The sequence below is a fragment of the Gymnogyps californianus genome, chromosome 20 (genome assembly GCF_018139145.2).
Source record: "Gymnogyps californianus isolate 813 chromosome 20, ASM1813914v2, whole genome shotgun sequence".
Lineage (NCBI taxonomy): Eukaryota > Metazoa > Chordata > Aves > Accipitriformes > Cathartidae > Gymnogyps > Gymnogyps californianus.
This window is the reverse complement of record NC_059490.1, coordinates 6,471,269-6,495,168: the sequence shown is the minus strand read 5'-3', so window position 1 is coordinate 6,495,168 and position 23,900 is coordinate 6,471,269. Positions and strand designations below refer to the sequence as shown.

The window sequence follows — 23,900 nt, the reverse complement described above, 5'->3', positions numbered from 1 at the left end:
TCCCCAAGGTTTAGGATCAAATGAAATTCTGGTTCAAAAGCCGAAGTGCCCATTCCAGCGCTGCTGCTCTGGGGTGATCCATCTTCCATCAAAAATAAAATAAAATCAAAATCATGTCTCTTAGAAAACAAAACAAAACAACATTTTAGAAACAAAGCCCTTCTGGTCCAGGAGGGATGGACACAGCCAAATGACCCAACAGCCTTTCTGAGCCTTTAAATCTCCAGCTGGCTGTGTCCACCCGGCCCTCAGTGGCAGTGATACAGGGATGAACCCCAGGATTATTTTTTCTTTTATAAACCTTCAGTATTGTGATCTCTCTTGTCAGCAACAGCAATGAACCTGAGCTGAGCCCTGGCTCCAGGTTTTGCAGATCGCTCCCCAAAATGGATCAAATAATACTCTCAGTGTTGCTGGTACAAGCTCCAGGTACCACATTAAAAGCTCTGGAGTTATTACAGCAGCACGGCTGGTGAGAAACTGGATTTTACATCTGAATAAATACTGGGCAGGCACAAGTACCAGCCAGATTTCGGTAAGGCTGGAAGGTGAGAGCGGTGTCCAGGCACAGTGCGGGCTGGGATTTAGCTCCGCACCAGGAAAGCAAAACTCTCCTCTGGGCTGGCTCACAATATTAAGAGAAACACCCCTGGTTAGTGTGTGATCAGACTTTTGTTGTATCTCAGCAGATATGCTATTCATCAGCAACTCCTGAAGTCAGGATTGGAAAGGATTTAAGGTTTATCTATCTCGGCGGCAGTCCTCTTTGGGGGTGACTGCTGTCTGTCCATCATGCGTGGGAGAGCAGCTGGGGCCTGGCTAGATCCAGCGCTAAGGAAAGGGAGCCCTTGCCTGCAAAGTCTGGGCACCTTTCTTCTCCCCTTTTGAGCTCTTCTAAGGGCCTCATATTACACCACCTTGGAGATGCATTTTTGAGAGGTTAAAAAGCATAGCACATCACTAATGTTTAAAAATACCTGGCCAGCTTTTATAAAATACAAGTATTCAACACGATCACCTTTATGTGTTCTTTGAAAAGAAAAAAGTTGACATTCATCGTACGGGAGGAACGCAGCAGTCCAGGCTCCCGAAGCATCCCACCGTGTGAATCGACCCTCCGCCACGACCTCCAACGCTGAGGTCTCGGTTTTAAGTCATCCTTGCTCAACGCGCCCACCCAAGAGCCACGGAGCCAGACATCATGTCTGCGGTGTCGCAGCACCTTGCTCTGAGTTGGGGAGCTCCCCAGCCTCGACTGTTCTGTCTGTCTGCTGCAAGCCTATGTCGTCAGTCTTGCCTGGTCCAGCTCGCAGGTCCTCCTGGCTCTCGGCCAGGCCATCTTGGCTTTCCAAATCACTTACCTGACCCTCGCCGAACTCCAGAATGGTTGGCAAGTTGCCTTGCTTTGGGCATCGTCTCTTTAGGCTGACCAAGAAGGGTTGCGGCAAGGAGAAGATGTCCACGTTGTTGCCAAGGTCGATCCAGGTGACGCTGGGGAACTTCTTGGGGTCCTTCAGGGTTTCGGTGAGGTCCCGTAGGATGGCTTTGGTGAGCCGGTTGCCGTTGAGGGAGAGGGTGGTGAGGTGGGGCAGCACGCAGAGCGCTGGCAGCAGCTGCAGCAGCATGTCGTCCGTCAGCTCCGTGAAGCACAGCTCCACCGTGTCGATGTGCTCCGAGCTGTGCTGGAGGTAGGACGTGACGCGGTCCAAGTCTTTCAGCGTCAGCGGGATGCCCGACAAGTCCACAGTGTTGTCCTGAGGCTTCCCCATCAGGACAGCTTTCAAGCTGCGGGGGAAGAAAAGGAGAGGGACGTTAATGTGGGGGGGGACACGTCTCTGCTTGGTGGCATTGCTTTGGGCTCCCTGGCAGCTCTCAGAGCGGGCAAGAATATGAGTTATTTAGGTAGGATGTTCAAGTGGGGCTAACCATCTCTTCTGTAGAGGCCAGGAGCGTGTCTGTGCAGTTGCGGGCAGAGAGACATTTCAAGGCTGTTTATTGATAGAAGATGGCCAGAAACAAGGAGACCAGATTCAAAAACCATAATTCAGAAAGAGTGCAGAGTTCTTTTCTACAGCCACTGCAAAACCCTGGAATAAAGAGGCTATCCTGCTGCTTTTAAAGGTGCAAAAAAGGGTAAGGAAGCCCTCGATTACAGGAATTGCTGGTGCTAGCGTAACACTTCTCACACTGCTGATTATGAAGCTCTTTGAGCAGGAGGGCATGTGTTTGTCCTCTCGGCTGTACAAGTGGGAAACTGAGACCCCAAGCCAGAATGACTTCAGCCCAAGACAGCAAATGTAGGATAGACACCTCCAGGGTTGGGTGATTTGATCTAGTATTTCCAATGTGTTAGACCTACTGTGTCTCTTCAGTCTGGCTGCCGAGGAGATGAGCACTATGGAGAAATCCTTAGATAAATAAATTAATTCTCACGATGGCCCTACAGAGACTCATTAGCATGAGCTAGACTGGAGTTTCACAGGTCAATTTATCTTCTAAAGCGAATTAAAGAACACATCTACAATGAGGACCTGCTGGCAGACTAGTGCTGCTGAGGACTTTTTGCTAATGAATTATTCTGAGTGAATTAGGAGGTGGAAGGAGCCTCATGCATGCAAATTGCTCATGTCAACTTGGTGAGCTCATGTCTCATCTGCTGCAGTGGCACACGTGTCAGCCTCACACCAAACCAGCCAGCTGAGGAAATGCTTTTGCCTTTCATTACAGCCTGAGCCGGGGAACGGTTCTGCCCAGCACCTGTTGGTTTTTCTAGCTGAAAATGCAAACCAGCGCTCACACCGCTTTTCTTAGCCGCCGAGCAATGCCCACCGCCGAGCAAGCCCACCACCTCCGCTGCGCAGATGCTCAAGTGCGTCTACTCTGGTGCCAACGCGCCTTGTTCGAAATTTGTCTTGCACGGCACGGTAAGATGTTTGCCGGCTGGCCCCGCAATGTGCGCCCCAAGCCACGAGCTGTTTGTGAGCTGGGGGTGGGTGCAGGCAGCTGGTAAGCATTGGGCTTTTCCCCTGAGGAGTTACAGAAGTAACACAGCTAGAGAGCTGTAAATTGTGCTGAGCTTTAGTTCGTAAATAACACACATAGACAGACAACCTTGCAAGGTGGTGTGAGCTCCCCACTAGATGTCAGGGGAATAACTTAAAACAGAGGCAGGCTGGAAGGAAATTAAGGTTATTTGTAAGTACCAAAGTATTTTATTGTTGACTGATCAATACCCGTGTTCATCACTGGGGTATGAGGAGTTTGCCATGGCCACTTGATGTACTGGAGACTTGCAAGCCAAGGAGGAGTGAAATTCTTGCAGTTCCTATGGAAATAAACCCCCAAAAATGCATGGGGGTGTATGTGTGTGTGTGTACTTTCCAAAATCAGCATCACCAGAATAACTTTCCTAAATAATCACAGGAAGGCTGAAACTGCTACGACTTACAGTTAAAGAGTTTGCTCCAAGCCAGCGTGTCTCGAGGTGTTAGGAAAGGGCCAGGGAGAGCAGAAAGCCTGGCTCAGCCCAGCAGCAGAAGGCAGTGTGCCATGAGGTGTCCTCCCCGTGAAGGATGGCACTTGCTATGTATATGTGCATGGGCATGAGCTAAATGCTCTGGTTTGACTGAATATCTGTAGTCATCAGGAGGGCAATAAGATTTGGGAGCATGCGGGTTGCACAAGGTGTTGTGAATGTATGGATGATGATCTGTCATGCGTGTCTGCTCTGCCAAGCGTACGGAGCTATTTGCAGTGCCTCACTTGTCTATCTTTCACAGCCCTGTGGAATATTAGCTGCCTGCCTTTGAGTCAACAGGCAGCGATTTCCAAATCACCGCGGGAGGCCGCCTTGTTTGGTGGGGCAATGCAGCCGATGCAGTCAGCAAGGCAGCTACCTTGACAGGACTTACGTTGCTTTTAGCAGCAAATACAGAGCAAGCTGTGGCGGGGCTGCCCTGATGTCCTGCCTGCCATCAAATCTGAGATTTGAGATGTGCACAGGCGCATCAGGTGCATGTGCACCGGTTGAGAAAGCATTTGCACTTGGGGTTAAGCTGTTGGCCAGATAACGTAATGCTGTGGAGGACTCGGGGCCAAGATGCTGCTCTGCTGTCTCCTCTGGGCATGTTTTGCCAAGCTGCCCATGAGAGCTGACTGCCCAGAGACTGTTATTTCAAACGAGGAAAAATGAGAGCTTTACTCTAAAGGTCCATGCCTGTAGGTTGTGCACCAGTTAACAAGAGAGTCTCCAAATCCAGAGCTACTCTTCTGCTCTCTTGAACGGCACAAAAGCCATGTACTGGGTGCCCATGGCCACCGGTTGGCTATGGAGACCTGGCTGTGACCCAGCTGAGCCGGGGTGAGAGCAGGCAAACTCCTGGGTGCTGTTTTTAGACCAGAAACATCTCACAAATCCCAACCAGGTTGTGATGGGGAGGCTGGGAGGGGTGAAAGATGTTTTTTAGAGTTCCATTGGTGATGCTGGATTGTGCTCCATGGTCTGTTTAGCAGTACTTTGTTCTTACTCCTCCTTTGAAGATCTTATTACAAGGAAGAAATGGATGCAGATAAGCACTGGAATTAAAGTCAGCTTCCATCTAGAGGCTTGGCTAAACACTAGGAAAACACGCTTTCTCCCCAGTTTCTATTTGCACTTAAGCCATGGCTTTCTGATATTGCACCGTGGCAGAAAGGGAGGTAATTTCACAGAGCCTTCTCAGCTCGAGCAGGTACCGAAATCGGAGCTGGATGCACCAACTGTGCAAAAGGCCTTGATCATCCCTGGCTCTCGGATTGCAGCCGTTTCACATGAACTATTTGTTTTCAGGGAACACCCCATAGAAAGAACTAAATTTGGTTTTTTTATTTGTGGTTTCCTGAGCCCTTTACGGGCTCACGTGGCCCAGTGCAACCCTCCTGCTCTAACAGAAAGGCACCTGCCTGTTGTGCTGCGAGCAAAATGACTGAATTTCACCTAAAGTAGGCTATGCAATGTTAAGGTCTCCTTAAGGAAATCAATTTTCGCCCCCTCTTCATGCCCCAGAAACTGCTCAGCTGCTCTGTGTGTGTTATTCAGGGATTTTCTGTTTGAAGAGAGGAGCTTGTCCTGGCTGCAGTCGCTGCTGTTGGGGGGACATTGCTGTGGGCTGGAGCAGACTCGAGCAGGAGGGAGGGGAGAGACCAGGAAGGGCATTGCGGGATCTAGGAAGACAGCAAGTCTTCCCAAAAAATGCTCAAATGGCACGAGCCCAAATGGCAGCTGCATGGATTAATTTCTCATCCTTAAAAACGTGGGTTTGCGCAGCAGTTGGCCAATCTCTTTACTACTATTAAGAGTGATTGACTTCTTATTAACCTTCTAATTCTAAGTACCCAGGAGACCCGAGGGCAATTTTGATCCATCATCCTGACTGCAGCCCTGGCATAAAGAAAGCGTTGGGATACGGCGTCGGGCGAGTGAGCTGGGGCAGCTCAGCAAGCGCTAAATGCTGTGACCGCGCTTGTGCCGCAGGTCGGGGCAGGGTCCGTCAGGCCCTGGGCTGTGGGAGCTCACTGCTGCACAGCAAACCCAGTGGCCCTCGGTAAGAAGCCATGGGAGATGGGGAGAACGACAAATATCTGGGATGTCTTGCAAGAAATAGCACCCGTCTCTTAATTTGACACGCAGCCCTACCTGTGAGGCTGTGCCAGATCATGAGAGACGTCTTGTCCATTGGTGGGGGAAAGAAAAAAATCCATAATGGAGTCTCAAGAACAGAAAACAGGAGAAAAGAGATGTATCCAGCATGGTTAGGTAGGACTCTGAGGAGATGGGTGATCACAGGAGGGGCAAGATCTACAAGAGCAAGACCAAAACAGCCGGCAGCAGAGGGAAAGCCATTTCCCTCTGCATAAGGCACCAGGAGCAGAGAAACAAGGGAGCAGCAGCGTGCTGGGGTTTTATGGCTGTATTATTTATTTAATATGTGCTTTCACTTCTCCAGCTCGGATGAAATCCAAGAAGGTCGGTCCTCTGGCTTTGCAGGAACAGCTTTAGCCGATACAAACTGAAGCCCCAGCACAGAGCTCTGCCCCTGCAGGGTCCTACGCGGCCGAGTGGGATTTTTGGGTTACAACATGGCGTCCCTACGTGGGTGCAGGCAATCCAGTGGGAACCATCAGCACAGCTGGGTGCTCCAAGTCTCTGCGCTTGCTTCGGGCATCCTAGCAAGAGAATTGTGGTCTGAAGAGACGAAACCAAACCAGCCTCATGGATGAGCTGCCCTTCGCTAAGAGTTTTTACTGTGGGCTGGGGCTTTACCAATAAACAGAAGCCCCAACCCATGATCACGCATGGCAGGCTCTGAACCTGTGATTTAGGCCCATTCAAAGGCACACAAATCTCATTGGAAACCTTTTTTTTTAAACAAATCTTGGATCATTAAGTGACTTATTACACCCATCAGCCAACGGTCAGGTTCGGGTGGGAGGAAAGGCTAATGAGAGCTGCTGTTACCGTTTATTATTATCTGCACGTTTCAATTGCTGGTTTGCCCTGGGAAAGATTATTCACACAGGCTGCTTAGCAAAAGGCTGGCCAGACAATTTCTATAATCTTTTTTTCAATTTTGGCGCCTTGGTGCAATGGTGCAATTAGCACTTTCCCATCTGGGCTCCTCTCAGCCGCAAGACGCAGTGAAGCTGGGATGCATCTGCTACACCCCTCTTCGTCACCTTAAAACTAAATGTGTTACCAAACTCGCACTGCACAGTGGAGAGGGGCGTGACGGATAATGCTACTGGTTATTGGATTTATTCCATGCTGTGAGCTGGGCCGTGCAAAGGGGCTGGAGGAAGGGTCAGAGCTTGGACTTGCTCCCTCATCCCCTTCCCCTGCCATCGGCACTAAGCCTGGCTTTGCAAGGGGGCAAAGCCTCACTCCGGTAGCTCAGGCTGCTCAGTCTAAGCCAGGGCAATTACTAACTTAGTCTTTGTTTTTCATGCAGGTGCAGGCAAACAGCTACCCTGACTAAAACCAGCCACAGAAAAGTTATGTCAATGAATTGATGCAAATCCCCTTCGCCTTAGGCAAGATCCTGAGCTGCTCTTCCACAGGGATGTGTTTTAAATCAAAATTGCCAGGGTGAATCTAAGCATCGTTCATCCAAAGGGCTGGGCCCTCACTTTAACAATGTTAGGTTAGTCTTAAAGCTTATATAACATAAGAAAATAGCTCAAAATTTCTAGGAGCAAACAGCTCTGGAAGCTTTGGTAGAAATAACTCACCTAGGTGGGGGATCAGTCCTCGAGCACACCTTGGTAGCAGGAGAACAAGAGGGCTTTTAAAAGAAGTTACAAAACTACTGATGATTTTCCTTGTTTAATATAAAAGGTCTGTTTTGTTGGTTTTTTTTTTTTCTTATGGCAAGACAGCTCATATAGTGCAAAAACTATTATTAAATGATCTGGTGCCAAGCTCCAGTGAGTAGGTCAACAATGTCCTGGTGCTCAACACATCTGGACTCTCACTAAACTCTCCTGTGCCTTGGGGACCCATTTCACTGCTGCGGTGGCACTTCTATTAGTGGCAGTTCGTGGTTTGCTGGGTTAGCTGAAAGCTCAAACACACACCTCCGCAGTAATTTAACAAGATCTATACTTATCCCTTTACAAGGTCTCATTTAACCTGTATGTGGGCAGAAAGACAGCTGTTAATGTGACGTGGTTCTCTCTACTGGTAATTTTTTGGCAACACTGGGAAAGAAACCAATGAAATAGAATATTTATTATTAAAAAAAAATAAATTGATGTTCATATGTTGGCAGCTACTTCTCTCCCATATGTACCGCTGCATCATTTTTTGGAAGCAGCCCTGGCGAGCGAGGTGTAGTGAGGCTGGGGCCGGGGCGATGCCTCCGTAACAAGATCTTCCCACCTAAAAAAACTGAATTACTCTTGTCTTGCAGTCTTTGAGCATCAAAGCTGGTTATAGCGGGATCTTGCTGTCAAATAAAGTGCATAGTATCCCTGCGAATAAGTGACAGCATGGCTAAAATAAGCATCCAGGGGGTTGATCCTTGTTTTATCCAGCATGGATATCCCCTGCATGGAGCGATGCTGCCCGCCTGCCTTCATGTAACTTCTTGTGGGACTTCTAGTGTGGCATTAATTTAGCAAAACCAAGAAGATAACAAAGGGGGAATGGGGATAACTTCAGGGCAGCTCTGTTTTTGTTTTGAGCTGCTTTCAATATTGCTTCACATTTGTTTTTTTTCCTTGGAGCATGCATACAATTTCTGCCAACAAGTAAAAGAGAATTTCTCACTAGAGCGCTATCCTTTTCCCCTTGAGAGGGATTTAGCTGATACCTACTGAAACGGATTGATTATCTTGTACAAATAGCCTTTTCACCCTGACGATCTGCAGCCTCTATCAAAGGCAGACGAAATCTCCTGAATCACTGGGTCAGAGCAGCCCTGTGCTTGTGCTGGGGGATGGCTTGCTGGTCTGCAGCAGCCTCTGCTCAATCAGTCCCTCGGGAAACAAGCAAACAAACCAACCCCAAACATGATTTAATAAAAATAGTTCTGTGGATATTCTGAACCACCTCATGGAAATGAGGAGGAGAGTGTGTTAACAAACAGCTGTAAAAACTTTTAACCCTGCCATGAAGTTTGCCACAGAATGGCCCCAAATCTCTGGAGGAAGATCTCACCATTAAACAAATCCCTACGAGCTTTAGTGGAGGATCAGTTATACCCACTTGGTTTCATCCTCACATTTTATGAGGATATTCCATAGGGGAAGACACAGATTTTTTTTTCCCAGCTGGAAACAGTATATGGGGTTTTGACCAATGTAATGACAGGACTGGGTACACAACCATGCACTAAACTCCTGATAACGCTTTGGCAGGATGCTGATTTATGCACACTCATGCTGAACCGAAAGCTATTTTGCATGCAGTATTGAATCAGATCAGAAAATGTTCCCATGAAGAAGAATATTGACGTTTAGATCAAAGAGAATTAAAAGAAAGGGATTTCCTCTTGGTTTAAATTAATGACATTTTTCTAAAGCACTGCACAAATCGGGACATGAGATGCTGATGTAATAAAGTATAATTGGGCTATTGAGCCGCTTCCTTGGAGGGCAAAGGAATAGCTCAAGAAAAATGAAGAAGAGCCTGCCCCATAGAGTGAAGAATTACAGTAAGAAATTTATATATCACTGGTGAGAAAACTACTTATGAAAATGTCACCAAAAAATTATTGAACATCATTGAGTCATCAGAAAAAAAGTAAAGTCTTGAGATAAAAGACTTGTCCTGAAATACTGGTGGTATCAAAAATAAGTATTAAATAGCTTTTTCAAAGTCCCTACTCCTGCTTCAAATGATGACAGTCAAACACTGGAACAGATATTTTGGAGACGGAGGGAAGGAATACAAACAAATGCATGTACTCTGTTAGTAAGAATGTTGGCAAAAGGGTTAAGCTACCCCAGTCTCAGAGGAGGAACAGAGCCAAGAAAATCTAACTATTTAGCTTAAATGAGGAATGTGACTGAGGTGTATATAATAATATATTATTATATATTATATATAATCTATATATAATAATAAGGATGAATAAAACAGAGAAGATGAGAATAGACTTCGTCTTTCTTCATGCATGAGCTGAGGGACACCCACTGATGCTGCAAGACTAAGCTCCCAGTAGATAAAAGGAAGGAGTGTGTACACAGAGCTCAAATTAACCTCCTAGCTCCAGCCAGGGGATATCACTGAGATCAAGGGCTTTGTGGGAGGTCCAAGGCGGACACGGCACTGCTGTGGCTGATAACATCAAAAGTTATGTTAGGATTTAAAAAAAAAAAAAAAAAAAAAAAAAAAGTTGACTGGGTCTATGTCCTGCAGTGTAATTGCAGAAATTCTGTAATTCACCAATACGGGGCCCTTTTGCTTCATTGCCAGGAGCCTGGACAAGGACGGATGGTTTGATCCTATGTGAGCAGCCTGCTGCTGAACAGCAACGGCCGTGGGACCCTGAAAGGCTGGTCCAAAGGCTATGTCAGGAGGCTGGGGGGTATAAAAATATACACGCATGTGCCTGTGTATGTGTGCTTTGCAGCTGCTCCTTATTTAAACTAGGGAGAGGCATTACAGTCCCAGAGCAAAAATGCTTCTACTTACGCCAGCGGCAAGGAAAGGACTGTATTTCCCAAGTTACGTTCAAAAAAATCTTTTTAACAGGTTTGTGATGCTGCCTGGTTGAATACTTTCCTTTTTTTTTCTTTCTTTTGTTTTACAAAAACCCAACACTCATCACAACATGAAAGATGAAGTCCAAAAATAATGTAGACAGAGCCCAGATCAGAACTGGAGTTGCCAATTCTCCAAAATTCGGAGACGCGCGATTCCTACATTGGACCACCACAGCTCATGCTCACCTTTTACTTCATTCTTAAGTTTTACTCATCAACACTTCAGCATGTGTGTGTGCTGTTGTGATTATTCATTAGCTGGTTTAGCTCGTCATTTACTGCCACAGAAAGGTTTAGAGGTTTATTAACAGCATAGTTGAAAGTCTCTGTTTTTCACTGCCTTTACAAATGAATAGCTTGGAAAGATTTCACTCCTCTCATTAGAGAGATTCAGGGTAAAGAGGATTTTTAAATATCTAAATATAAAAATATGTAACTTTAAAGCCCCTTTAGAGCTTACCAATAAACACAGAAAAAACTCCGAAGTCTTTACTGTTAAGAGGGAAAGTACCAGTGGGGATTAGTTATTTCGGTCTCTTCTTGTTCCAAGAGCCTTCCCAGTTTTGCTAAGGTTTGCAGTTTTCACGTCATAAAGTTTAGACATCCCTGTTGTTAATTTCCTTCCCCTGCTATCAAAATCCCAGACCGCTCCTCCAGCGTGTGCCATCTGATTCGGGGGGTTAAGAGGGCAGAGCGCCTGGAGCTCATCATCTGGGGCTTTGCTCCTAATTTTGGCCCTGATGTGTGACATCAAAATTAACTTTATGACGGCCATTTATAAAATAACTGTGGCTGCTAGGAGTGCTCTGTGGCAGTCACATCACCTGCCATCCCTAAACAGGATCTCCTATTGCCATTGCAAGACCAAACACTGGGCTATTTCTCGGATCCAGCACAGCATCTTTTTAAGCATCTTGTTACGAGCAACCTGGAAGGAATGCTAAAATTTTCTCTAAATTTTCCTCTTGCAGCATTGCATGCTGCTGGTCGCTCTGCGTGTGATGCGTGCAGCGTACCTCCTCTGCGTGCCCAAGTGCACGGGCTGCTCCAGGAATAGCTCTTTGTTTACATGTCTTTCCTTTCCAAATCCCACTGAATTTTCTTTGGCTCCACACCAAGCTACACAGGCCTGTTCCTCCTCTGTTCCAGGCATAAAGCTGGGTAAGTGCATGGGGCATTTGATGGGAAGAGTAATTTCTGTGCACCCAAGAGCATCCCCTGCACCAGGAGAACTGACACAGGTTTCGTGGCTTTGGCTTCAGCGCGGTAGTGGAAGGACTGCTGGCATGAGAAAGATCTTGATCAATAAATCCTTCCCGTCATGGTGAGATAAAGTCAAGCATCTTTGATTTACATTTCTTTACTAAATTACTCCATGCCTGTGTAATGTCTCCACAGACACGTATTAAATTCTCAAAGCTTATGATACAAATAATAAGTCGTCGTCATTTTTATCCCTGGATGAGTGCTGACCCTTTCCACCAGCCTCAACTCCTTCCTCTCGACCCGTTTGATGAAGAGCCATCCACTAGAGAGCAGTGTCACCCAGCCCTGCTGCCTGAGAGCCCCAGGACATCACCCCAAACCCAGATCAGAAGGGACACAGCCCACAAACTGCACCTTGCAAATAGTTTCCCACCTTGCAAGGGATGGGACGCTGTCTCATCCCTGGTGTGGTAAAGGGATGAGATGTCACCGTGCCATCAGATGTCCTACTCGCAGCACAGCCCTCAGCTCTTCTGCTGGGTATATCACATGGGCTGAGTTATCTGAGAGCTGACGGTGCTTTGGACAGCTGCACTCAGACTTTGAAGACCCGGATCTGGCTCTAAACGCACCTGAGCATCCTAATATTCAAAATAACGTGTGTGCGGAGGAAGGAATCTGATATTTTGGGTGCAGCATCTCTTTGGGGAGAAACAGAGTGCAGAAAAAGAGAACAGAAGAAACAGAGAAGAGTCTCTGTTTGGGGCTGCGTAGATTAATTTACTTTAACATCTCCCAAAATGCCTCTAATTCCACCCTAGGGCATCTTTCTGAGAAAGGGAAATAAAGGACAGAAACTCTCTTTGCATTAAGCATTTTAGCAATGCGATATTTAGTCCCTTTCTAAGGCTGATGTGCTTCAATCTTGTGCTAGCACAGAGAAGGGAAGCCAAAGGGAAGGAAGATCAGGCAGCTCGGGCAAAAAGTGCAGGCAGGGACTGGCTTCTGCACCGTCTTTCACGGGCACATGGGCTGCCCGAAGTGCAAAGACTGCATTGATTTTGGAAGTTGAGGAGAAAAATATCAGTATACACAAAGGAACCAGACACATTGAACAAGGTATTGAAATGAATTTAAAAGGGGGAAAAAAAACATGTAATGGTTTTGGTTTTCAATCCAAACCACATAAATTTGACCCACTAACATTGGCCAAGTGGAAGTCACAGATCCATTACCCGGGAACTCAAGGAAAGTCCATCTGGGGCCAATTCCTGGGGCTCACACCCAGGCTGCTGCAGAAGCAGCTGCACTTGGTGGATATTTGGTGACCTGTAGCCACTGATGGGGCCCTACGATGGTAACGCCTAGAGAAGGTCCAGCGGTAAGGTTAAACCAAGCAAAACGTCTGGGATGGACCAAAATAGCACCCATGCCTTCCTACGGCCAAGCTCCGTCAGCAAACCGCTCTTCCCTGCAGCTGTCACCAGTCTACAGCTGCAAGATTACTGCTGCGTCATCATTTCATGGCATCTCTGTGGTATTTAGTAAAAGGACCCAATTAAACCTTTAAAAGCAACAAGCTTCTTAGAACATAAAGTACTGTTATCCGAAGAAGCAACTTGATAAATATCTCCAGTAGGGATAATTAAGCAGAAGAACTGCTCTCATTTGCATGCCGCACAGCCAGCTCCTCGTCATGATCCAGAGCCGAGGAGGCTGGATTCAAATATTTAGTGAAGCGATGGTCTTTTGCTCTGTATGAGAACCACCATTTATGTGTTACATGAACAGGGATTTTTCCCAACTTGTTTTTAATTTCCTGCTAAACAAAATTCTAAAAATAAGCATTTGGGATCCATCAAAATGCTTTGCTATAATTATAACTCTATTTAACTTATTGCAAGAAAATGTAAATATCCTGCTGTTGGAGTACTCCATTTTTCTACCTCCCCAAAATGAAACGTATTTATATACTCCTTCCTATGATACCTTTTGCTCACAAGAAACCTGTATTTTCCTATAGAGAAACTGCTGGAATATTTCCAACAAACTCTACTCCAGCATAATAAGAAACTGCAGCTGACGCCCCATTAATAACATGCATTTGCAGAAAAGGCAATTTGCACAAGTGCCAACAGAAAAACAATCAAGAATTTAAAAGAAAACAACATGTTGGGATTGTTGCTTCTGTAAATAACCTCCTGGAAGAGAACTGGACCAGAATAAGAAATTGTTCAAGTTTGCATTAAAACAAACAATAGTTTGCAATAAAATCAACAATGCTTTCTTTAAATTCTAACACAGGGAAAAAAAAAAAAAGGCTGAAAAGACTCTTGGAAAGGAACTTTTATGATTGAGTATATTAAAAATACTCAAGTAACCATTGGATTTACATGAGCAACTCCCCACTAGAGAGAGAAGAAGCTGATGTGCTCTGGTTTGACTAGAAAAAAGAACCTTTGAATTGGGTTGTAGTCCTCAGTGTCGAAAGGAAAGAGGCCATAGGAAGAGAAATCACTAGTAAATTGCTCATAAAAACATACGATTTGCTGCCAGTACGTTTAAACCAGTTCCAAACCAGTGAGTTGAAAGGAAGAGGAGGAAAAAGGAAAGGGGGAGGGGGCAAGAGAAAGGGGCTGTGATGGTGAGGGATGGGAGACCCGTGGGGATGGATGGAGCATGGCGAGGCAGCGCTGGCCGGCGCTCCAGCCCCTTCTGCAAAACGAGGATGGATGGTTGCTTGAAATCCTTCATTTCAGCCTCTCCCTTTGGTTTTGTTACCGCTTTGCCTTATCGTTGCAAGGAACGACCCCGCAAGCAGGCTGGGTGTGACCCCCACTGTGGGGTGGGAGAGCGTGGCTGCTCCCTCTCTGTCCCCCTCGCCACAAATTTGAGAGAAAAAGAAATGAGTTTTGACACATCTTGTCTATTTGCAGATGAAAGGGGCTGTTGTTAATTATCTCCGTCCCTCTCCAGGGACTGGGGAGCTTTGGGGTGGGGGAAACACACACAGTCAGGCAGGGTGGCTTGAGAGGCATCAGCTCTGATTTACTTCTGCCCACCAAAATCCTCTCCCAGCCCTCAAACCTGCCCCTGGCGCTGTCAAACAACAAAAAAAGCCCAGGAAAAGTTTGCAGAGAACTGTACGTATCAAACTCAACAGGCTTTCGCTGAAGGTTTGAGGTTCACACTTTGTAGAGGCTGTTTGTGTTTCCTGTTCCTTGAAATAAGTTGAATTCCATTAATACGAAGGGGAAGAAAACAGGATTTTTGCTGGGGGGGTGAGGGGAGAGAAGCTTCAACTCTGATCCTCCAGCCCAGTTTCTCATCAGAAACCAGCCCAAAGAAGAAAAAAAAAAAAACCCTCTCCCAACTCCTCTTCCTGCAATTAGGGAGTGATCAGCTGCCAAAGTGTGTGCCTGGGGCTTCGCTTTCCCTAAACTGTTTATTTTATTGGAGCACAGATCACATTTGGAAGAGTTTAGGCAGGCAGAGGTCCCCTATTGCCTGCGCTGCTCTGATGAGAGCCAGAGCACGAGAGGCAGCCGCCAGCCCGGCTCCCAGGGTCCCTGCTTGTCTCTCGCACTGTTCGGGAAGATGTTTTCTCCAGGGCCAGGAGCTGATATCACCCCTCGTTTTCCCCTTGTCCGTCCCCCCCCCCCCCCCCGATCCTTGGCACATCTTCCATTTCAAGCCAAACCCCTGCCCTTCCTGCCGCCGTCCCGACACCTCCAGTGTCCAAAGAGAGGGTTTGAATCCTGACACGGGTCCTGATGCACTCATAGATGGATGAAAGGGAAACCACCTACTTCTGCTTCAGCCTGACCGCAGACACGTTTCAGACAGCTGGTTTTTGGGGGGGACGCACACTGCTTCCCCCACCCAGGGCAGAAGACAGACAAACCTGCAGCCATCCCATAGCTATGGGGCTGGTGTCCTCCAACCACGTCTAGGGGGTCAGGAACACACACCCCCCCCCCCCAGCTCTCATTGCGAGCACCCTACCGACAGACCGCGGGGCACCCAGGCATTTTTGTCAGCAGGAGCTACACAGCGAGAAGGTCTCGGTTGCAAGAGTAACCGGCTGCCAAATGAAGAGGAGACGGGCAAATTGAGACAGCCAAGGTGAATGCCTTTCACCTGATGTTTGGCCTTGCTATCAGTTTTAATTGTAATTTGCATATCTATCGAGCCAAAAAAGTTCTGTGCTGCGTGATTTTCAATAAACAGAGGTTACGTTGGCCAAGAAAGCCTTCGTACTGTCACCGTCCTGCTTCCCTGCAGGGGCACGCGATACTCACGGAGGGATGAGACCCTGGGGATTAGGCTGTGTTAAGCTAATGAGACTTGACCGGTGTGTGGCTGCTTCCCCGAGCCCTCCCTGCGCCCGGAGATGCAATGTGCTTTACATTAACACGCACAGAAAATAATGGGTCCCACTCAGCACAGCAGAACAGAGCGACCATTGTAACCTCAGCTTTCATCGAATAAGGAATAACAGGATACAACCTGATCCACTACTAATTCCCTGCTCGTGTCTTCAAAAGAAAAAGGGATGCTTTTTGTAGCTTTTTCATATTCTGTTCCAATGAGAAGATTTAATAGTACCCCTGTCCTCCTCTCTTTATAAGTACAGCAGAAAGTTGCTCACTGGAGCAGGGGGTTGAACCTGCTTTATTTGCACCCCATAGGTTCCTTTTCCTGCTGGGCACGGCTTCTCATGCAGCTTTGCTACCTGTTCACAACGTTATTTCATTTTAACAGACCCTTTCCGTGAGCCCAGGGTCAGCAGAAAGCAGCCGCTACCATTTCTGGGGCTGCAAAGCCGAACAAAAGAAAACAGGGAACGAGGAGTGTCTTTAACTGCCCAAAGAAAACCCCCTCTTCCCCCAGCACTTCATTGCTTTTGGCAGATTATTTCCCCGCTAATGTTGGGGATTTCAGCATTCATCTCCCCTAAAAAGATGAAAACCGAGCTAATAGCGGAGGTGAAGCTGGCTGCCAAGACTGCCTTTTCAGCTGGGCGTAACAGAAAAGTCATTTGATATGCTGCTCTTTACAGCAAAACATCAGTGCTGCCCAGCTCCCCGAGTCCCTACGGCACTGCAAATTCTGCCAAACAAGCAGGAAAACCACAAAAACCTTCCTTGAATTTTCCTTGACTGGCTGCGTAACCTACTTGCTTTTCTGCTCAAAGACAGGCCCTGTTATCAGCTGTATCAATAAAACTACAAACCAATCACCCTCTCCCATTCAGCTTTCCAAACACAAACATTTTGCCCTTTTCTCTGTTTTCTGTACCCATCAGCGACGAGGTTTCGTGTCGCTGTGCTCCGAGCTGGCTATTAGAGGGGAACGAGCGATGCTGAAGAGATCAGCCCAACAACAAATCTTCCCAAGGCAAGTAATTTGTCCGTATTATATGAACACACATATATATTTTTTTTTTTTCCTAGTCTCCAACTCATCATCTTTGGGATAATGAGCCACATTTTAGCACTCAGTGGCCAGTATGACCCAATAGCTGATTAAACTGGGGAAGACAGGAGAAGACTCACTCCAGATGGGCATTTCTCTTAGCCAAGGTGCTGCCGAAGAATAATCCTCATCCCCAACAGCAAGGTGAGAAGTGACCTTCACGAGAGACTGAGCACGCAGGGAGGCCAGCACATGAGGATGGCCTCCTCCCAAAAACCCCCCCGGCTCCCCAGTCTGGTGCTAACCCTGGGCAAGGGGAGGGTGAAACACCTGGAAGAGCATATTGCACTGGCTACACGTTGCTAGACAAAAGAAATCAGTCTTGGGGCTGAATACGCCATTTCTCAGGGACTGGGATGTGTCAAAACACAGGCTGCCGTGTGTTGGGAAGGCATGCAAAAGCCAAAGCTGAGAATTGAACATAGGCAGGGTCTGCACTCTGCAATTTGGTCTCCCTTTTCTTGAAGGTGCCAACCAGCCCCTTTTGAGATGCAAAAGATCCTTCTGCACTTTCCTGAGTGCTGCTGGGATGCTTGGCCCGTGGCCGAGGGGGGCTTTTTTCTCCACCCCATCACCCATGAGCCAAGGGACTACACCACGTCTAATGACGAAGTGACAAACTGGAAGGGGATGAGTCAAGTCTGTGCCTGGGTCACCCATGGGGTAAGCGGGGACCTCAGGACAGGGCTCCTGGGGGACAGATGGAAACGCCTGGCTATGAGCAACCGGAGCAAACAGGGCTGCAAGTAGGCTGGGCTTGAGACGCAGGAGTCCGTGCCAGGAAAGCTCCAGCCATGCCGGCTGCCGGCGCGCTCGCACGCTTCATCGCAGCCCTGCTGTGACCTGCACCCCGCTGCTCGTATCTCCTCGTGCAGGGCTCGCAGCCTTCTCTGGTCCAACCCTCCCCACGTGGGCTCTCCCACTCCTGCCAGCCCCACAGCAATATACAAGAAAAAAGAAACAACCCAGATCCAGCCCAAATACGCCTTGGTGCCCCTTCGAAACGCTTGATGCCCAGCTGCCACCACCCAAAACCTTCGTGCCGAAAACCTCGGTCCAGCCCTTCTCCTCCCCACGGCAGCAAGGCGCAGCGGTGCTTCCAGCGCTCCTATCACTGTCCTCCTTTGCACCGCTATTTTAAAGCATTATTTTCATTCAAAGAGAGCAGCAGCAGGCATGGGAGGTGGAAACTCGCCCCAACAGCGAGTCGGAGCCCCGAGTCGAAGTGATGGATGAGCTCACTAAACACCTTCATTTACCACCGCTAATGATGCACGATGTGAAAGGGCTTGAAAAAAAAAAAATTAAAAAGCTTCTATCAAAGCTTCATCATAAAGCTTAATTCTCCTAATTGGGAAATATAGCCAGGGGTGACAGCCATGCCGAGGCTGGCTGGTAATGAGACGGGCACCGCTGCTTGGGGGAGTGATGCCTTCCTTGCACGGTGGCAGGAGACCAGCCCGGTGCGGGAGCAGCAGCCCGGCCCCGGGCAAGGGACCAAATTGCCCCTCACCAGCTAAAAAAGGAGTAAGGCAGCGGCTGTTTTAGACAAGACAAATAATCACAGGGTGTTTGGAGGACTTCCAAGGCAGGGAGGAAGCACGTGTGTCTGTGGATTAATTATTTCACCAGCTGATTCCCTCATTTAATAACAATTTCTACTAGTTGATTTCCCCGCTTTGCAGCCCAAGTTGCGAGGATAGATTTAAGTAATTGCCACCATGTGTCAAAAGCAAATCTAATTTCCACTCTCCCCAGAAGCAGAGGAAGTGGAGGAGTAATTATTAAAAAAAATAAATTAAAAAAAATCACACTTTTCACAGTCAAAGGCCTCTTCTAATCAGGCACAGGACTAGAAAACATATTTAGGGGACCACAAGCACCTAAGTGCAAGGAGGTGGGAGGGGAGCGGTGCCAGCAGGATGGATGTTTCCTCCGAGGGGAGGAAAACTACTGGCTTATTCTTTAGTCCAGTTGCAGGAGGGGAGAGGAAGGAGGAGGAGAAGGGTGGCTTGAAATCGAGGTTTTAAATCACAGGTAGTGCCTGTGACCACCTGAAACTTTTAAGGCTGCAGCAAGAGTGTGAGCAAGCTCAGAAAAGCAAGTAGGTAGGAAGGGATGTCCTGCTGCTGTAAATCACCTCATCCCAGCCTCAGATTTTCTTCTGCTTTAGGATATTTTCAAGTACTTCTGGCTGTCAGTTCATTTGCTCAACGAGGGAACAGCAAAGGCAATTCAAGCATTTGTCAGGGTCAATACTCATCAGCGGGGGGGAAAAATGGTACTCCGCGGTTTGGGTTAATTGTTCTAAATTCTGGAGCAATCCAGACAACTTGCAGAGGGCAACGAACAGGGTAAGGGCTCATTTTACAGACTGAGTCAATGGAAAAACTTAAGCCCCTCCCGACGTGACAGCTTGCCCTGTAACACTTACCCGGGTGGCATTTCAATATGCATGCATTATTTACAGTTTAGCTCCAAGTAGGTCTTTGCTAACACCAACTCCTTCCGACTGAGCAAGGTGTGATGGGGCTGGCATGGCAGCTCGGACAGCACACGGGAAGGAGCCGCAGCCTTGCCACAATTCCATAGCTGTAAGGGATAACCTCTCCACCAGCAAAACAACAGCCATGAGATGCCATCCATCCCAGCTCTCCGGCAATTACCCTTCAGCTGCACAGAGGAGGGAGATAGACCGACCAAGCCGGGATGCGCTGATGCTGGATGACGTGGGCGAAGCCAGGGAGGCAGCCGGTTACGCACCAAAAGGTTTAGTAGGTTGGATGTGTCACAGGAATACAGATCAGAACCAACACAGGACAGAAACCTGGATCATAACTGGGAAGCCTTATCTGCAATGTGTCTCATTTGAATCTGCTGAACAGCCGCAGGGATAATAACCACGTTTGCATTTCCTCCGCTCCGTAACACTGTAAATGAGAGATCCCTAATGCCGCCCAGCAAAACATCCAAAACCAGGAGATACCAACCCAAGGGCATCGAGCTCCACTGCAGGGCATGACTCTGACCATCCTGAGTGATGCTTTACAGCTGGTGTAAGACACATAAACCTGCGTCCCAGCCAAAATCAATGCTGGCTGATGCCTTCTTTCAAAACATCCCTCCCAGGAGTTATTTCAGGCAGGAGAGATTCCTCTGAAGAGGCACTTGCTGTTGGTAAGCAAAGGGGGCCACTGCCTCCAGCAGTGAGCTCTCGGTGGCTGAGGCAAATTCCCTATTTCCAAATCAAATTACATCAACTCCAACCCTACGCATCCGAGACACCAGAATCAGACTTTGCTGCTGAGCCATGTTCTCCCAAATGGCCAAACCTGACGCTCCCTCCACTAGCAACCGGCAGCCCCAAACCTTGAGCTGACATTTTCAGATTAGACAGATGCTCATCCCACCTCGCATGGCACAAAATCTCTCTTCCTTTGCAGCCGGTGTCTCTAGCTCTCACGCTCCGAGTGCTGCATCATCACACTTGCCTACGTTTTGTTTTCCCCAGATTTGCTGAAAGCTTGCAAATCCACGCGCGGGCTCAGCCCCTAATAATCTGTTTGCATACCCACGTCACAAGGTCTTGAAAGGAGTCCCAAGGCAGCCACGGTACTTTCCAATAAAGCGAGGACACCATGCTCCCTTCCCATGGTTATGAGCCCTCTGCAAGCAGAACCACTCTCATTGCCTCCTCGTCAGCTGCCAAAAAGGCTTTTCTGGATGTGCAGTGTTGGGATTTGGCCTGTTTAATCACCGAGTCATCTGCCCTAAATCTCATCGGTCCAACTATCATCACAGCCAAGGCAGCGAGCGAATGCCCAGCTTTCCCCTGCTCCCTCGCTTCAGCAGAGTGATGCTTGCTGCTAACACGCAGGAGATTTTAGGGCAAACATGGTTGTGGTTGCCCATGGCCCCCTCAGCCCCGTGCTCCTTAGGAAGCTGTGCTGGGCTGGCAGCAAACCAACCCCGTATATCAAACCTCGTGGCTGCCCTCTTCCCTGTTGGGGTTTATCAGCGCTGGTGGCAGTGGCTGGAGCTTAAGGCTTGATGCTGCAAAGCACAAACATGCTATAAACGCTCTTGGTGCAGGAGCTGGGATGCACCCTTCTTCAGACAACTCCATTAGATGTCAATAGGATGGAATGGAATGGAATGGAATAGAGTAGAGTAGAACAGAACAGAACAGAACATTTCAGTTGGAAGGGACCTACAACAATCATCTAGTCCAACTGCCTGACCAATTCAGGGCTGACCAAAAGTTAAAGCTTGTTATTAAGGGCATTGTCCAAATGCCTCTTAAACACTGACAGGCTTGGGGCATCAACTGCCTCTCTAGCAAGCCTGTTCCAGCGTTTAAATGCACTGGTCTGGTGTGCAAAGGGGCACAGCATCCCTCACTCACGCACGCAGATATGGGCAGCTCTGCCTTGTCCCAGCAAACCCTTCCTGGGCAGTAAGGACGCAGCTCCGCGCTCTCCGGAGCCGTGCCAGCCCATGAGTAACCCGCTGGCCTGCAACAAACAGCTTGATGTATCATCTGATTTCAGCCAGATGATTTCAACTGGCTGAGCATCTGGGAAATCTAAGCAGTACTTTCATCTCCGTTGCACAAATAGGGCCCCACGGCGAGCAGCCCTGGCTGGGAAGACTTCGGGCAGTGCCCAGCAACAGTCCCACCTTCCAGATGCTGCTGCAATATTCAGCAAAAATAACTCATTTCCATCCCAAACTTGCCAGTTTGGTGGCCAGATAACTCTCAGTGGAAATGAAGAACAAAATGGGTGATTTCACCACCTGCTTATCCTCCCTGTTTGGCGCGTTTCGGGGTGTGCAAAATGCCCATGCTTCCCAGCAAACGCCGGGAGCAGACCCAACAGCTCTCGCTCCGACAGGCACAGGAGAAATCAAATTTCCCCTGAATATCAGCAACAAGCAAACAGGCTGGCAGGTTCTTTAACTGCCATGAACAGTGTGTTGCAGAATTATTTCTTAATCACAGCCCTCATAAATATTTGCTCACCCAGATTTGCAGTGCTTCACCTTTCCCTCCACAACAGGCATTTAATTTGCTCGCCGTTTAGTCCTGTTTTCATCGCGCCAAAGGTCATTCCAGTGTCTCTGACTCTTTAAATTCAACAACAAACATCACAGCACTTTCCTTTCAAGCCTCTTGGGAAAGACAGGCCACCCTGCCAGCTAGAGCAGATTGATGTGCGCTGACACGTCAAGGGACCCTGGCAGGGGGACACCCCAGGCTCGATCGGAATCGGAGCGCTTCTCCCCTCTGCAAGACATCTAAATGGCTTTTTCTCCCAGGCCGGATCCTGTCTCAGGTCAGTCTTGGCACAGATTTCCACTGAGGACTGCACTTTTAACTGTTGACGGCTCTCCAAAGCACACGAGCAAGCAGAAATAGGTCTGCCCTGCTTGAGACAGAAGAAGTGGGGAGAAAACTCAAGGCAGAAGGGCAGGGACGCGTTAGGTGATCTACAGCCTGGAGCGAGCCTCTGCGTTTCTAAGTGAATGGCAGGATGCTGCCGACCCTGGAAAAATCTCACCTCTGCACTGCACTAATGCTAGCATAGTGGTAAGCATCGACGCAAAAGAATAACCATTCTGGGTCACATCAAGGTCTACCAAGTCCAGACCCTGTGTCTGGATGTTAGTTAATGTTTAGGTAAAGGATCTACAGTTTTATTCAATTACTCCTCCCTGGCAAATCCTCCCAGCTTCCCGTGCTTTAGAGACTTCTTGAGCCAGAGGTTGAGCCTGAACTATGGTGTTTAATGGCCACTGATGAAGCTGTCCTTAATTGCTTTCTGAACTCTCTGTGCTTTTGGGCCCTTCAACATCATTCGACAGGGAGAGCTGGGTGAAAAAGCAATTCCTTCTGTTCCTTTCCAGCCTGCTGCTTGCTGATGTTGAAGCTTTGCTGTAACGATGGCACACTCACTTGGCTGCTTAGCTGGGGGAAGCCGGGAGCCGGCTCAGGGCATCCTTGCTGCACCGTCAGGTTCATCCCTCCCTATCTGACACACACGCTGATTCAGGGATGAAGTGCACACCAGGGACAACCTAACGCCCTGGTATTTATACCCCACTAGCCTTAAAAGAGCATTATTTAAAGCAAAAGCCGCTTAGTGCTGTATATTATTGACTTTAAAATGACTTAGCTTTTTTTTTATTCCTCGCTCATTCAGCAGACATCTATCCTTCTCCAACTGGATGAAATCCTTCCCCTCTTCCCACCCGGCTTAGCCTGCACTGCTGACCTGTGGTGGATGGCTGCTGGCCTATTCATCCTCTCCCCTCCAACATCACACGCCGTTCCCACAAGAAGGACGAAACGTTTCACTAAGGTTTTCGCATGCTCACAAAACGCTGGACCCGCCAGACGGGATCGTCTTCACGTTGAACAGCATTTTTTGAGAAGAGATTCATCAGATTTTCTACATAGCAAGGGGGAGCGAGCGCTGCGACGCACGCCGGGCTGTAGATAGCTGCATCTCGGCGGGGTGTCCTCGAAGGGTTGTGATTTCCCAGGGATAAGCTGGCTTCCGACAGCCAGGCTGGCGCCGGTGGGGATGGGGCAGCTGCCCAGCGCCGTGCGGGGCCAGGGCGCAGCCACCACCGCTCGCCAGCATCTCCCTCTTTTTTGGGAAGCGGCTTAGCCATATTTAACCTCAGGCTTAACCTGCCCACCCCACTCGCTCAAACCCATCTGTTGGGGTGCCAGCATGGAGCAAAAAATTCTGGCCAGCTACCTTGGTGCATGCAAAGAAACAGCCCGGAAAGGTTGCTCTGGTTCAGCTATCTCGGAAAATGGACTTTCCACAAACAAAGGAGCCCCTGACCGGGCAGTTTTGAAGCCACATAGACCGTCAGAGAGCAAAAATACAGAAGGCACTGTGCTTCCAGTCATGCATGGGCCAAAGGGAATAAATTCAAGAGGCAGGAGCGAGAAGAAG

The 23,900-nt window shown here is 48.2% G+C and overlaps 1 protein-coding gene across 1 annotated transcript in view; it reads right to left on the bottom strand.

Moving 5' to 3' along the window:
• Positions 1-1,055: 1,055 nt before the first annotated feature.
• LRRC75A (leucine rich repeat containing 75A) overlaps positions 1,056-23,900 on the bottom strand; it is a 94,026-nt gene continuing 71,181 nt past the window's right edge. The window contains exon 4 of the mRNA XM_050908991.1: positions 1,056-1,785. Coding sequence (XP_050764948.1) covers positions 1,200-1,785 — 586 coding nt within the window. The 3' untranslated portion in view covers positions 1,056-1,199. The remainder of the gene's footprint in view (positions 1,786-23,900) is intronic.